Below are 16,837 nucleotides of genomic sequence, written 5' to 3'. Positions count from 1 at the left end.
TTTGCTAAAGCTTTTGTGAAATTTCCACTTAATTTGCATCATAATGTGTTTCTTCCATTCAAAAATAACAGCAAACCTATTCATATCTACTTCAGTAATCAATAACAAATGACCATGAAAATTCAAACATCTCTATTTTTACTGCTGTCGTGCTGACACATTAACTATAATGAATACATTTACAAACTTAAAGTTAAGATGCTAGTTTTAACTTGCGCTGTATATATAGCAAAATATTTTTAAGCAAACTTAAAATGTTCAGAATCCAAAAAACATGAGCAGAGTCACCTAAATGGCACCATCAATCTGGAAGAATCAGAAAAGTTTCTAGGTATGGTACTGTATTTTATTATTATTGTTATTTGTTTTTTTTTAGGAGCATTATCAACTAAGGCCATATTGCTCCGGGATATGCGGTGGTCATTCCCTGACATTTCTGCATCCTCCGTATTTGGTGGTACTGCATTTTAGACTAACTAACATACTGCTTTATGTTACAACTCAATCTTAATCAGTGAGTGACTCTAGTGGAAGCACTCATGCTATTAAGTAATACTTAATGTATTAAACAGGCGACAAGGTATATCTCAGTTACAAAATCAGAGCTTCCCACGTACATATACAGCACCAGTAAGTGTCACATAACTATTACTTTATTTGCATTTAAGGCCACAAACACCCTAGTCTGTTTTCTGTTTTGTATTAAATTAACTCCAAAACTGACATTAAAAACTTTATTTTTTCACAGAAAACATATACAACTGACAAATGTAATCTGTAACCAGAGAAGTTTTATCCAGTAACTTCGTATCAACTGTGCTGAATGAAGTCAACTTTCTTTTCAGATTGACCAAATGCGTTGCCACAAATTAGCATTTATTTATCACTTTCATAATGTGAAAACTCTCCTAACAACAAATACTTCTGGGAAGGAAAATTTAAAATGTGCAAGTATGTAAAATTAAACTAGGAGACTGAATTATGCTTATGCAATATATTCTCTACTTCTGAACTATTCACAGAAGCATTGGTAAACAAACATCCTACAAATGTCCGAGTTCCCCACAAGTGATGTGATATAACCTTGCAACAACCAAGATCCTCAATACTAAACCCAAAGTAGCGATATCTTTCATCTGTTTCCAGTAGAATAGCATTGGTGTATGGTCCAAGATACTGAAAGATAAAATTTAAGAATTACGGTAGTTAAATTTTATTGCCTAAATTTCATATATATATATTATGCATATTTTTTTTAAAATGGAATCAAGAAAATTTCTACAAATTTTGTGACTAACCTGTCAGTGACCATCACTGGTTCTAATTAATAAAAATTTTATTGGTCAGGTCCTAATGAACATTTCAGGAGTTGGGGGGGGGGAATATCAATAGTCACTGCTCAAAAATGTGAACCAAATACCTCAAGGAGAAAAAATGTTTACAATGTATTTATAATGGTGATGCAATCTACTTATTTTTATTTATTTATTGATGTGTAAACATCTTTGGTGGCACCTACTAAATTTCAGACAATAGTAAAATCAATTTCATGATTTTGGAACACAGAAATGATGTTGTATGACATCATTTCCGTTTCATAACAAAGAAAAATGGAGTCGGGAGAGGAAATTGTGCAATGAATCATGGGGGTGATCAAGGATGTGCTCAGAGCTGGCATAAACCAGCTGGTTGCGGAATAACATTTATGACTCAGGGCATACCACTTAGGTAGCTTTGGCCTAACCCTTGCCACCCGTGGCAGAAACCTTTTGGTAACCAGAGAAATGAATAACTTGAGGGCAGTGATCTGAGATGTGCTCAGAGCTGGTTTATGCCAGCTTTGAGCACATCCAAGATCATTATATTACATTATATTTAGCCTTGCCAGTTGAAGCACATGTAATGTAGGTGTTACAGTACCCGTCTGTATTACTGAAGCAGTTGTATATTTCCATCAAGAGGAGAATCAAACATTTTTCTGTAAACAGCTGGGCTGGTCAAGAATAGTTGAATCAGTTCAAGATTGAGAGATAACAGACTCTAAATTACATGTATGAGTAGAATCTTTTGCTTCTCATTGGCCATTCTCATTTAGTTGCAGAAGTCCTCGTTGGTCATCAATTTTTCACGTTTATTTGCAATTGTGCTGAGTCAGTTGAGCATGGCGAGCTTTAGATCCTTATTCATCTTGCTGTTTGGATGACTGTAAAAGTTTTGAAAGGGGTCCTATTCTCGCAGTCACGTTACAAGGCTATGCAGGTCATTACTGCATGCTTTGTCAGGATCAGTTTCATCATTTTCTTGACACATCACCTTACATATTTCAAACACTTTGCAAATGTCGAAGTCCAATTCATACAATTTACGATCTAGAATGAGTTCTTCATTGTCGTCACAGATCTCGACATATTTCATCTCTGACAGTATCTCTTTTTTCTCGTAGCGAAATGGAATGTGCAGCTTTGTGACGTAACCAAGTCATAAAGGAGGTTAGGCAGGCAAAGGCAGATTACAAGAAATCTTTGGCAAAGGATGCAAAGAAAAACAGCAAAGTTCTTTACTTATGTAAACTCTAGAAGGAAGGGATCAGATTGGTCCACTTGATATCGATGGTTCAACTGTTGATGATCCTGCTCAGACAAACTAAACTAAATTAATATTTTGCATCTACATTCACACATGAGGAGTTATTCAGGGAGGGGAATGCCAGAGGTGTATTAAATTCTGGCAGTAAGCTAGATAATCTTGTAATAACTGAGAGTAAAGTGGAGGAGAAATTGGTGAAGAAAAGAAAGACACCTAGGGTGGATGGAATCTATCCAGTTATATTAAAGGAGGCAGCAAAGGAAGAAAGCAAATCGTTAGGTATAATTATGAGAGCTTCCTTAGACCCAGGGGAGGTACCTATAGACTGGAGATGTGCAAATGTGACCCCAATCCACAAAGGAGGATCAAAGGGAGACATGTAATTACAGACCTGTTAGTTTAACTTCTGTTCCGAGGAAATTAATGGAGGCACTGGTTAAAGAAGCATTGCAGGATCATCTTTTTTTTTTTTTTTTTCTCCATGAAAACCCCAAACACGAAAGGTATCAAAACCTATAGTACTTAGTACCATGCATGGGTTGAAGGAGAAGTATGGGGGGAGGGGGATACCAGAAACTTTGCTCTAGAGACTAAACATGGGTTTCACCACTTCAAGCCTCCAAATAAGCAAAGTGGTGCTATTTCACTGGTTGATGAAAGTCATCTACCACCTGTATAGACAAGACTTCAGTTATAGCTCGGACACAGCATGGGTTTGTTAAGGGGAAGTCTTGTCTGACCAATTTGATTGGATAGTATGATGTAGTCACAAAGGAACTGGATGCAAAGAATAATTTTGATATATATTTGGATCTTAGAAAGGCTTTTGATACTGTTGCACATCGAAGACTGCTGCACAAATTGGAGCAGTGTGGCATTGGAGGCAAATTGCTGCTATTGATAAAGGGATGGTTGAGTGGGAGTAGACAGAGAGTGGTAATCAATGGCCACTGCTCTTCGTGGACTAATGTTATTATAGTGTAGTCCCCCAGGGGTTGGGTTCATTGTTGTTTTCTGTATTTATTAATGATATTGATGATGGTATATCAGGCTTAATGTCCAAGTTTGCCGATGATACGAAGGTTGGCAGGGTTATTAATGATACTAATGACAGTACACTGCTGCAACAGGATCTAGAAAAGTTGAGCAGGTTGGCTGAGAGGTGGCAACTGAAGTTTAACATTGACAAATGTAAAGTACTGCATATGAAAAGCAGTAACCCCAGAGTAACATATCAACTGATTGGTACTATGCTGACAGTGGTAGAGAGTGAAAAGGACCTGGGGTAACTGTGCAGGCATATATGAAGTTTTCTGAGCAGTGCAGACAGTCTGCAAGAGTAGCTCATGGTGTCTTGTCAACGATATACAGGATATTTTCTAGCAGGGATAAGGAGGTGATTATCCCCTTGTATAAGGCAATGGTCAAGCACACACCTTGAGTACTGTATACAGGTCTGGAGGCCTCATTTTAAGAAGGATGTAGAGTTGTTGGAACAAGTACAGAGAAGGGCAACAAGACTAGTGAATGGAACAAAGGGTTGCTCTTACGAAGAAAGGCTTAAGTTTTGAAAATTACAGTGTCTAGAGACTAGATTTGAGCATGCTCAATGCTGATGGGATTCCTTCTCCTGCTCAGAATAATCTGAGCGGGCATAAATTCAAATTGAGGAAAGACAGTTGTGCGGAAGTTTGCCTTTAGTCAGCAGGTAGTTGATTGCTGGAACAAACTTCCATCTGTCACTGTAGAAGTTGATAGCTTTAATAGATTCAAGGCAGAACTAGACAAACAATTGGAGCAAGTGGATGGGTAAAAAAAGAAGGGTGTGTGTGTGTGTGTGTGTGTGTGTTTGTTTTTTGGCTGATGCTATATAAGTTTGCTTTCTTGCATCATGTGCCTTTGCTAATGCTACCATTTCGTGCTTGTACTTGTTGAGATCCTGAGCCAAGTCACAATTTCAATAGTGTATTGGATACTGTTGTTTCTTGCAGATCTTTTAGTGCTGCGTGTGTAATTTGTGACAAAGCATGACAGAGTAACATGATAGTATGATTGTAACAATACAAACACTTGTATTGTTGCAATCATACTATTTAACAAATGGCTATAATCAAATGGGTAATTAGGCTATTAGCCTAATCTCTTCCAAATGTTGATTTGGTAAAGTAAGCAGTGGGCATGTGTATCCTATTTATCACTAATATTGATTCAGTAGAATAAGTAGTGGACGTGAGCACAAATTACATCATTCACAATTTCGGTTCTGTCTGTTCGAAATTTTGTAGGTGTCATCAATGATGTTTACACATAGAACATCTTTCGTGCATACAGGGTACACACGTGATTGTTTTTTTTTTACTGTGGAAGTAATTAGGGGTGGAAGGCCAAGACTTACTTGCAAAAGAAAAAAGCAAAATCTGTAGTATAAACAATTTAGTGCTGATTTAGCACTAAATCAGAAGTGCGCTGACAGGGTACGGTGGCGAGGCTTCATATGTCGACCCATGGAATAGCGGACCTATGACAGATGAGGATGATTTTCAAATTGATGCCTTTGTGCCTAAATGCAAGGATTGTTTGATAAGTTTCTAGCCTCTTATAGGGAAAAAAAAATTAATCTTTAGTAAATATACTTCTTTTTTAATAATTTGAACTTTCTAATACATGCAAAGTTATAGTTCATAACTTAACTTTTTTTTTTTTTTTTAATTTAGGTCATTTAGGTTTATTCAGGTCACTGAAGTTTGGGCTTGTATAAATGTAAAAAAATTTAACATTGAGCCATAATAAAATATCTTTACAAAAGAGGTTATCAAACAAGAATATTCATAAGCAGCCATCAAAAATCGGGTGGCAGAATTTAAACATTGCAGCATCCATTAGCAACCACTCCAGAAAACAAAGTTCATGACATGGTGTTGAATGATCAACAAGTTACTGTTAGACAGCTACAGGCATCAATGCAGAATGGATGCAAAAAATTCTGTCAAATGAACTGGGTATGACAAAGGTTTCTACTTGATAGGTATCCTGCCTTTTGACACCCAATTAGAAATGTCTTTGATTCAAGGCTTCAGAGCAACTTTCTGCTTGTTATTTAAACAGGCCCTGAAAACTTTCTGGCCATTTATGTAACTATGGATAAAACAGCTTCACTGCCACCTCCAGAGAAAACCAAGTCAACAGCAGCAGGATCATGGCATATACCCTCAATTCAAAAGAAATAATAATGGTACATTATCTTCCTTATATTATTTTAGAATAAATGCGCAGTACTATGTTACCTAAATTACAATATGTAATTCAAGGCAAAGAGGCCAGGAAAACCAATTAAAGCTATTTTGTTTCACCAGGAGAATGCAGCTGTTCGTGCTTTGGCTGCTATGGCTGCAATTTGTCAGGTTGGCCATGAATTTCTTCCTCACCCACAATACTCACCAGATATAGCCCCATCTAATTTCTAACCTCCCCCACCCTTTAGGATGAAAGTGACTACAAAATCGGGATCATAAACTAGACTATAAACTTATCAAACAACCCTTGTACATAAAGTATTTTTTATATGCATTTGATGACATACATATGTCATTACCATGAATTCATCAGTAATGAAAGTTTTCAGAATGTCTAAAGATCTAGGTTTACAGCTGTATACTTTTCTTTTAAATAGCCCCACACAAAAATTTGCAGGGATTAAATGAGAGCTTTGAGGCCATTCATAATGGGTCTGTGGTAATCTCTCTTTTATTAGCAAATTTTTCATTAAGAAATTCTCTTACAGTGAAAAAATTGCCAGGCAACATCCTACATAAAATAGCTTTTTCCGGTAGTTCCAAGTATGTAACTTATATTCCCATAACACTGCAAGATAGTTCTCTGAAATAACAGTGCCCTAAAGTCAACTAGTCCAAAACAGATTCTGTCCCCCCACAACAACCACTCCAGGAGTATTTAACTGGGTTTCAATTTGTACATACGAATTATCATGTAACCACTGAACAAAATTACAGAAGTTAGCATTGCTGTTTGGTTTCAAAATTGCCTCATCAGTCTAAATGATTTCATTTGGGAACTTTTCATTCTTGTTAATCTTTTGGATAAAAATCTGAGAAAATTCCATTCTTCTGTCAAGACCATCACAGAACTTGGCATAATTTAGAATATAAACTTCATATCTAGTTTTTTAACAGAAATCTGTGACACTAATAAGTTTAGATGATAACTTTGTATGTTGACTTTTTAGGACTGTTTTCTATTTCTATATTCAATTCACCAAGCATTTTCTATAGCCCTGACTAAATGTAGTTTACCACTTGTAGGAGGGTCCAAAATACCTATAGTACTCTCAGCTCCCTTAGTTGTTTTGTAGATCATTGGTTTTAAATAGTGGGAAGAGACAAAATGTTTTGTATTCTCTATGGATAAGAGTCACATTATCATCATTAGAATTCTTTCCTCTTTATATAATCATTGCATCCTTCTAACAAATTTTATGAGTTCCTCTAACAACAGCAATAACACTTAGCATTATAAATAAAATATTTAACAAACTCAACTTCAAAAATATAAAGTACTATATGACTCACAATGTATATAAGCTCTTCAACTCTGTAAGACCAAATATTAACTGGCTTCAATAGCTGATTACTCTTTGATTAAAGGCAAACTTTCTTACATTCAATAAGAATTTAAGAAAGTTTGTTTGGGCCAGCAAAGAAGCACCTGGGAGAGTAGAAACACAAGACAGATGATGTGTCCAAGTGCAGTATTCAGCCTGCTATTTTCTATGCTACTGGTATCACTGTCTCACCACAATGATGGCAAGAATGTATTAGTGTAGAGCAGTGGTTCTCAAACTTTTTAATGTGAAGACACCCTAAAAAGTTTGAGAACCACTGCTCAAACTTTTTAATGTGAAGACACCCTAAATCCATTATGAAAAATTCCCAGCACCAGGTGCATGGGCGCTGTCAGAATATTTTGCAAGTTGTGTGGAAGGGCAATGAGGGAATTTTTTTTTGAAAAATGCATGAAAAAAAACATTTGGCTTTTGGTACAAGATTTTAAAACAATTTTTTTTATTTAAAAATTGGCCTCATACCACATTTTATGCACAATTTCTATCTCTAAGAATAATAAATTGTATGAAAAAATCTAAATTAAAGAAGTAATATTCGATTGTTTTTTCATACTTATTTTAATGTTTTTAGAACAATAAGTACATTTTCTAATTTATATCCAGAAACTAAAATAATTCAAAATTAAAAAAAGAAAAAAAAGAAAACAATACAAAATTATATTGAAATTTTATTAATTTTAGGGCTAAGATCCGCTAAGCACTATGAGCGTTCGCAGCGGCATTGTGCTGTTTCAAATACAGTGTACGTGACGGACAGCTCGGCTGTTCCGCATATGTAGGTGTATGTACATAAACACTGCAATGCAGTCAGAAATTATTTCATGACGACTTCTAATTTACACAGTTGCATGAAAATCAATGACCTTTTGTAGCGATGGCCATGCTGTAAGCCAATGCTAAATTTGACGTTGCGGCACCCACTTTGAGAACCACTGGTGAAGAGGAACAGTACCTTGAAAAAAAAAAAAAAAAATCCAAATTAACTTTGAACTACCCTCATATCCCATGTTTCTGCCATCTTGGTAAGAACAAATATTTCCAAGAAGAGTAACATATCCAACGAGTGTTAACCTTGCTCAATCCTTTCAAGGCATTAAAACATTTATATCATATTTCCATGCAGATACTTCACTTTCGAACTCTATAGTTTGCTGTTGTTGTTGTTATTTGGTTTTTAGGAGCATTAGCAACTAAGGCCATATTGCTCCGAGAATATGCTGTGGTCATTCCCTGACCTTTCCACATCCTCCATATTTGGTGGTGACGGGCTCGAACCCTGGTCAAATCAAGAAGCGTGTGCTACACACTGCTGCTCCTGCCCACCTGGCTATGGAGGCGCCTTATATACAAGCATATAATAACAAACTTATATAACATTCTTTAAATGCTCTGCTTGTATTCTTTGTTCAATAATAGTAGAATGCAGAATAATTTTAGTTAATATTTCAAGGTGTTCGGCTTTCATGAAGAATTAACCTTCCTGTTGGTAGTTGTGAGTGGCTCAATTTAACTTTTTTTTTTGTTTTTTCAATTGTGAAAGTGAAATAGCAAAAAAAAGGCCATTCTGTTCATTCTGAAGTAACTAATTGCTATCCAAGGTAATCCTTTGCCATGGCATCTCAATTAAAAATTCACAAAATTCTTACTGAATAAATAATTTATTTATTAATTTCTTCATGTTTTTTGTTTGAGTTGGTCACTTTGGTGTTAAGAATCGTATGTACAGGGTGATTTGAATGTCACTACCCACTTTTAAAATGCTGCTGTGAATGTGCTTTCAACCTGAACCCCCCCTTAATATTTTGTATTACAGTTTTGTTTTAGGTAAGTAATCACTGGTTGACTGAGTATCAGTGTTGATAGAACAAATATTGGAATCAGACATGAAGTCTGTTGAGGTGGGGGGAGTTCAGTAACAGCTGTTCAGAGACTGTAGCAAATTTAATTATGGATTACAATAGTGAATCCTAAGATGATTAAAGCTTGCTATCAAAAACTGATCATAACAGGTTCCATTGCTGATATAAAGCACAGTGGAAAATCATCCACTGAACCGTACAAGGTAATTTTTAATGAAGTTATAAGATAAAATTATTGGAAATGTGAAATTGGAAAAGTTATAAGATATATATTGGTCCCCGAGTCTGTCACAGACATTCTCTCAGATATGCCAAAGCCGGGATACCTGAGAGTATAAAAACGCTGATAGAACTGATATTTGATGACACTCAAGTCAAGCGTACCTAATTTTGTCAAAGTCTGGTCAGTCTGTGATAACCATATCCTTTGCTTGCACCTTCAAGATCATGGGACTGTTAGCAACCTGGGTATAATCCTCATGTGCAAGTCCTGAAATACAGCACCTAGCATACTGGAGGTGACCACAATACTATATGGCAGTGTTTCTCAAAGGGTGTGCCGCAAAATTTTCCAAGTGTGCCGCGAAATTTAGAAATTTCTTCTTCTATGACTACGTAGGTGTGCCGAGAAATTTTTCTTCTTTGGAAAATGTGCCACGAGAGTAAAAAGATTGAGAAACACTGCTATATTGTATATGACTCATCATCCGGTGTATTACTACCACTTTGGTTAGTGGAGGCTTGAAGTGGTGGAATCCATGTCTTTTGAGGTTATGATGGACATCATGGCAAGATCCAATCTTACATTTCAAGTGTACAGCTGTAAAACGATGTTCATAGGCCGGCTCCTAGATAGTCTAGATAGTCTGCTGGCCGCCTCCGTAGCCAGGTGGGCAGGAGCAGCAGTGCATAGCACATGCTTCTTGATCAGACTGGGATTCGAGCCCATGACCACCAAATACGGAGGATGCAGAAAGGTCAGGGAATGACCACCGCATATACCCAGAGCAATATGGCCTTAGTTGCTAATGCTCCTAAAAACCAAAATAACAACAACATGCAATGCATCTGTGGATTGACAAAAATTGCCAACAAAATGGTTCAAATAACAACAACAACAGCAAATCTATCTTATAACTGTCTTTCCTCAATTTGAATTTATGCCCTCTCAGGCGATTATTCTGAGCAAGACGAAGAATCCCACTAGCATTGAGCATGCTCAAACCATTCAAGGCTTTATACACCTCAATCAGATCACCTCGCAGGTGCCTAGTCTCCAGACACTGTATGTAATTTGCAAAACTTAAGCCTTTCTTCGTATGAGCAAGCCTTTGTTCCATTTACTAATCTTGTTGCCCTTCTCTGTACTCATTCCAACAGATCTACATCCTTCTTAAAATGAGGACTCCAGACCTGTATACAGTACTCAAGGTGTGGTCTGACCACTGCCTTATACAAGGGGATAATCACCTCCTTATCTGTGCTAGAAAAATTCCTGTATATCATTGATAAGACACCATGAGCTACTCTTGCAGACCGTCTGCACTGCTCAGAAAACTTCACATCTGCCCGCACAATTACCTACAGGTCCTTTTCACTTTCTACCACTGTCAGTGTAGTACCACCACACAGTTGATATGTTACTCTGGAGTTACTGCTTCCCCTATGCAGTACTTTACAATTGTCAATGTTAAACTTCAGTTGCCACTCACAAGCCCACCTGCTCAACTATTCTAGATCCTGTTGCAGCAGCAGCATACTGTCATTAGTGTCATTAACAACCCTGCCGACATTCGTATCATCTGCAAACTTGGACATTAAGCCGGATATACCATCATCAATATCATTAATAAATACAAAAACAACAATGGATCCAACACTCAACCCTGAGGGACTCCACTAATAACATTAGTCCACAAAGAGTGTCCATTGATTACCACTCTCTGTCTTCTCACACTCAACCATCCCTTTATCCATAGCATACAGAAACTAATGTTATCGCATCATTTATTGTATGATGTGATAATAAATAATAAATAAATAAATAAATTTTTCTGTTTAAACTCCGGGACGACCAAACAGTCAGGAGTTAACAAGATAGACAGAATACAAGAAACAGCACCGTATTCAGCAGTCACGGGCTTGAACCCCGGTCACTCAAGGCACATGTACTTATGCACCCGCGCGCCTGACCACTAGGCTACGGCAGCCATAGTAATAATACGGTGCATGAATACGACATTGAACATTATCACAAAATAAACTTTTATCGTCCTCGTTTCCTCCTTAATTTAAAGAATTATTATTCTTTAAATTAAGGAGGGCCTTAGGGCCCTAGGCAACCACCTAAGTTCACCTGATGGACAGACCAGCTCTGGCCATTGCACAAAACAGAAGGAAGTGGAAAGTTGCTGGAGAGGCCTTCATCCTGCAGTGAATTGAAAATGGCTGATGATCTCTACAGAATAGTGTTCAATAAAACATTGATAGGGCACCATGGGCTTTCCTAGCTGCTTGTTTACACTGTTCAGAAACTTCATATTTGCTGGTACTGTAACTCCCAGATCCCTTTCCTCCACCACTGTTTTTTTTAATTCAACACTCACCAAGTGTATAATTTATTGGTGGGTTGCTATTTGCCAAGTGCAGGACCTTGCATTTAGAAGCATTAAAACATAGCTGCCACTTGTCTGACCATCTTTGAAGTCCGTTCAAGTCATCCTGAAGGAGTGCTACTTAGCATTGATAATTAATGACTCTTCCAATTATGTCACTGCAAATTTTGACATCATGCCTTTTATCCCTTTGTCGATGTCATTTATGAAAATGAGAAACAACAGTGGTTGTTTCTCATTTTCATAAATGACATTGAACTCCACCACTCCAAGAACTCTACCACTGTCAATCCTTGAGGGATTGGTTCAAGCTTATACAGCAACCTCTGAGGGACTGAGTCAAGCGCTTTGCTAAAATCCAAATAAACTATGTCGAAATTAATCCCTAAATCCAGCTCATGAGTAACTGTGTCAAAATAAGCCTACAAAGTTAGTTCAGTATGATTTACCCTTAACAAATTTAGTTAAGGGTAAGAGGTTTAGCTAAGTTAGTTAAGCATCTCCACTAATGGTGTTGGCATATGCACATTAGCAAAGGCACATGATGCAAGAAAGCAAGCTTATATAGCATCAGCAGAAAAAAAAAAAAAAAAAAAACCCTTATTTCCACTCGCTCTAAAAAAAATCCACTTGCTCCAAATGTTTGTCAAGTTCTGCCTTGAATCTATTTAAGCTATCAACTTCTACAACAGATGGAAGTTTGTTCCACCAATCAACCACCCGCTGGCTAATGGCAAACTTCCGCACATCTATCTTACAACCGTCTTTTCTCAATTTGAATTTATGCCCTCTCAGGCGATTCTGAGCAAGAGGAAGAATCACATCCGCATTGAGCATGCGCAAACCATTCAAGGCTTTATACACCTCGATCAGATCACCTTGCAGGTGCCTAGTCTCCAGACACTGTAATTTGCAAAACTTAAACCTTTTTTCGTAAGAGCAACCATTTGTTCCATTCATTAATCTTGTTGCCTTTCTCTGTACTCGTTCCAGCAGCTCTACATCCTTCTTGAAATGAGGCCTCCAGACCTGTATACAGTACTCAAGGTGTGGCTTGACCATTGCCTTATACAAGGGGATAATCACCTCCTTATCCCTACTAGACAAATTCCTGTATATCATTGACAAGACACCATGAGCTACCCTTGCAGACCGTCTGCACTGCTCAGAAAACTTCATATCTGCCTGCACAATTACCCCCCAGGTCCTTTTCATTCTCTACCATTGTCAGTGTAGTATCACTGAGTTGATACGTTACTCTGGGATTACTGCTTCCCATATGTAGTACTTTACATTTATCACCGTTAAACTTCATTTGCCACCTCTCAGCCCATCTCCTCAACTTTTATAGATCCTGTTGCAGCAGTGTGCTGTCATTAGTGTCATTAACAACCTTGCCAACCTAAATATCGTCTGCAAACCTGGACATTAAGCCTGATATACCATCATCAATATCATTTATAAATACAGAAAACAACAATGGACCCAACACTGAACGCTGAGCGACTCCACTAATAACATTAGTCCACAAAGAGCAGTGTCCATTGATTACCACTCTGTCTTCTCCCACTCAACCATCCCTTTATCCGTAGCAGCAATTTGCCTCCAATGCCACACTGCTCCAATTTGTGCAGCAGTCTTCCATGTGCAACAGTATCAAAGGCTTTTCTAAAATCCAAATATATGATATCAAAGTTATTCTTTGCATCCAGTTCCTTTGTAACTACATCATAGTATCCAATCAAATTAGTCAGACAAGACTTCCCCTTAACAAACCCATGCTGTGTCCGAGCTATAACTGAAGCCTTGTCTAGATGATCCTGCAATGCTTCTTTAACCAGTGCCTCCATTAATTTCCTGGAACAGAAGTTAAACTAACAGGTCTGTAATTACCTGTGTCTCCCTTTGATCCTCCTTTGTGGATTGGGGTCACATTTGCACATCTCCAATCCATTGGTACTTCCCCTGAGTATGTTCCTTTGCCACCTCGTTTAATATAACTAGATAGATTCCATCCACCCCAGGTGCCTTTCTTGTGTTTATCTTCAACAATTTCTCTTCCACTTTTCTCTCAGTTATTACAAGATTATCCAGCTTACTGCCAGAGTTGAATACACCTCTGGCATTCCCCTCCCTGAATGTGTGAATGTCGATGCAAAATATTCATTTAGTTTGTTAGCTACCTGAGCAGGATCATCAACAGTTGAACCATCAAGTGGACCAATCTGATTCATCCCCTTCCTTCTAGAGTTTACATAAGTAAAGAACTCTGTTTTTCTTTGCATCCTTTGCCGAAGATTTCTCGTAATCTGCCTTCGCCTGCCTAACCTCCTTTGTAACTTGGTTACAGACTAGCTTATATCTGTCATAGGCTTCTGTGTCACATGTTAATGTGACACAGAATTAGTTCATCTGACATCCATTTTGGCCTAAATCTTGAACAATATTTCTTTATCGGTATGAAAAGTCTAGTAGTTTCCAAGATTAATTCTTTGAATGCTTCCCATTTTGAATTTGCTGTTGGTAACATCATCAGTTGTTTCCACCGAATAGAATTTAAATACTGTCTCAGACTACTGTAGTCACCTTTACAAAAGCAAAAACCCTTCCCTTTACTCTTGATGGTAGTTACCTCTTTGAGTAAATCCCACTTCAGCACACTGTGATCACTGCCACCTAGTGGTTCCTTTATCTGCAGATTCTTGATGCATGAAGAATCAGTACTGATAATCAGATCAAGAGTATTACTCCCTCTAACTGCCACCCGAACATGCTGCTGTAGAAAAGAATCATCCAATAAATCCACAAAAGCCTTGCTAGTGTGTGAGTGACCAACCCACAAATTCCAGTCAATATCCGGGAAATTAAAACCACCATTATAAGACACTAATTTACTGGCCCACTATTTCTTTGCACAATTGTTCATTATACTCACAGGCCTATAACATGCACCTACTCTCATTTTTTCTTTCCCAATGTTTATGTCACACCAAACAAGTGTGCCGCGAAATTTAGAAATTTCTTCTTCTATGACTACGCAGGTGTGCCTTGTCCATTGCATTGTCCACCTACATTAATTGAATGCACTTCCTTAGATTTTATGTATTTTTTAACTAATAGCATAACCCCTCCTCCCTTCCTGTCCTGTCTATCCTTTCTGTACACATTGTATGCCCCAAATTCCAGTCCTGCACTGCTTATGTCTGTGTGACACCATGTCTCTGATATCCCAACAATATCTGCCTCTGATGTCTTGACTAGCACTTCAAGCTCATTGAATTTATTAACTATACTCCTAGCATTGGTGTACATGCAAATATACATACACCTGTTTTTACTCTTAGTTACCCTAACATAGCCCATGTATTTACTTGTTCCACTATGACTCCCAGCAATCCTGGAAATTGCCTTGCTTTCCAGGCTGCTGCTCAATTGCATTTCAATAGAAGTAGTGCAAGAATCACTTTTACCTCTGCCAGTGGCTACTTCTATCTTCCAAAGCTGTCCGAACATATGCTGCAACCAGTCAACATCCTTTTACTGTCCAACTTCAAACTCACAGAACCAAACATTACAAATATTGCTTCCTCTGCATCTAAGAAACTGGTTTTTCCTCTCCCAATCTTGGAGTTACTTTTCTTCCAACAGCTATTCACTCTGTACAAATTGTAAATCTGTCATACCATGGAATATTGTCCCCACATCTGGGGTGGTGCCCCCAAAACCTCTCTGGGGCTTCTAGATTCAATTCAATAGAGGGCAGTTAAGCTAATTAATGACTCTTGTCTCACTTCTTTCCAGAGAGTCTCTCCACTCTCTCTGTCTAATGGATGTTCTGTTTCTGCTGCATGCCTTTTCTATAGATATTTAGATGGGCACTGTTCTTCTGAATTGGCTTCTATAATTCCCACTCTATCTTCCAAAGCTGTCTGAACATATGCTGCAACCAGTTAACATCCTTTTACTATCCAACTTCAAACTTACAGAACCAAACTTTTCTTCTTCCTCATTTATTCATTCAACTTTAGTTTTCTGGAAAAACCTTCCATCATATGTATTTTGTGAAAATTACAATCTGCAGAAATTCAAGTCTAATGTCAACAAGTATCATCTTCTTTCATCTTCTCAACCTTCAGTCCATGCACAGTACTAAGTACTATAGGTTCTAATACTCTCGTCTTCGGGGATTTTCATAAAAAATAAAAAAGAAAAAAAAGGGGGGGGTTTCGCTAAAAGAAAGAAAGCTTTTCAAAAAAACATGAGGAAACAGTTGGTTTTTTTGGAAAAAGCTGGAGTTTTTTTTTAATTAGATAGTATGAACCAGAGTTGTAATGATCAATTTTTTTTTTTAATGTCTCCACTGTGCTAGAAAGTAAACTGTGCTGAAAAATATTTTATATTAAAAAAAAGAGATGATTGTTCACCAGTACAATATGCCTTTAAACATTAGCTTAACTAACATTTTTTGTGTCTTCAGATTTCTGTTTGGATATTCTATTAAACATAAACTGATCTGGATTACTTAAAAAAGATAATGTTTCAGACTTTGCTCTCTTCAGAAATGTTGAGTCAGTTTCAATCATAACAATGCCCCAGCTGTTAGGAACATCAGCTGTGAGATGCAGTTTCAGAGCTTCACCAAAAAGAGAACATCTGAACTCAGTTTTTGTTTTTCTAGTGATTTATAGTGAATATTCTCTCGCAAGCACCATTGCACTGTTGAAAAATTGTTAAAATGCCAAGCTTTACTGGATAATCTGTTATACTTCAAGCTTCCTTGTGCACTTGTCAGTTCCCCAACCAAGGGAACACCTGTACATCAATTTTTTCTTCTTTCATAATAGCACATAGCAGGTTCTCACACTGAAACTGAGAAATTATGCGGAAAAAAATATTGCTTCATTATTTCTTCAACGACACCAAACAGTAGTACTGGAAACTCATCCACAAAAAATTTTAAATTGGTCCACTTGCCAGTTGAAGAAATATGTGCTACCTCAGAATTTATAAGAACATTTTTCAAGGGGAACTTGTGCACCATGTAGTGACATACAGCAATAAAATACTTCCTCACAAAGCAAAAGAACAGAATCTCATGCTCTTGTTTTAGATTCTTTCCAACTTTGGTAGTAGCAAAA

At 37.4% G+C, this 16,837-nt stretch overlaps 1 protein-coding gene across 2 annotated transcripts in view; it reads right to left on the bottom strand.

Annotated features, from left to right (window-relative positions):
• Positions 1–720: 720 nt before the first annotated feature.
• Positions 721–16,837, bottom strand: part of LOC150091033 (cobalamin trafficking protein CblD) — a 170,308-nt gene continuing 154,191 nt past the window's right edge. For both annotated transcript variants that reach the window (XM_090373983.1, XM_090373974.1), the window contains exon 8: positions 721–1,176. In XM_090373983.1, the coding sequence (XP_090230109.1) occupies positions 967–1,176 (210 nt within the window). In that variant the 3' untranslated portion in view covers positions 721–966. The remainder of the gene's footprint in view (positions 1,177–16,837) is intronic.

This window comes from Mastigoproctus giganteus, chromosome 1 (genome assembly GCF_048544385.1).
Source record: "Mastigoproctus giganteus isolate SK-2022 chromosome 1, ASM4854438v1, whole genome shotgun sequence".
Classification (NCBI taxonomy): domain Eukaryota; kingdom Metazoa; phylum Arthropoda; class Arachnida; order Uropygi; family Thelyphonidae; genus Mastigoproctus; species Mastigoproctus giganteus.
The sequence above is the reverse complement of the archived record's forward strand: the minus strand, read 5'-3'. Positions and strand labels throughout refer to the sequence as shown.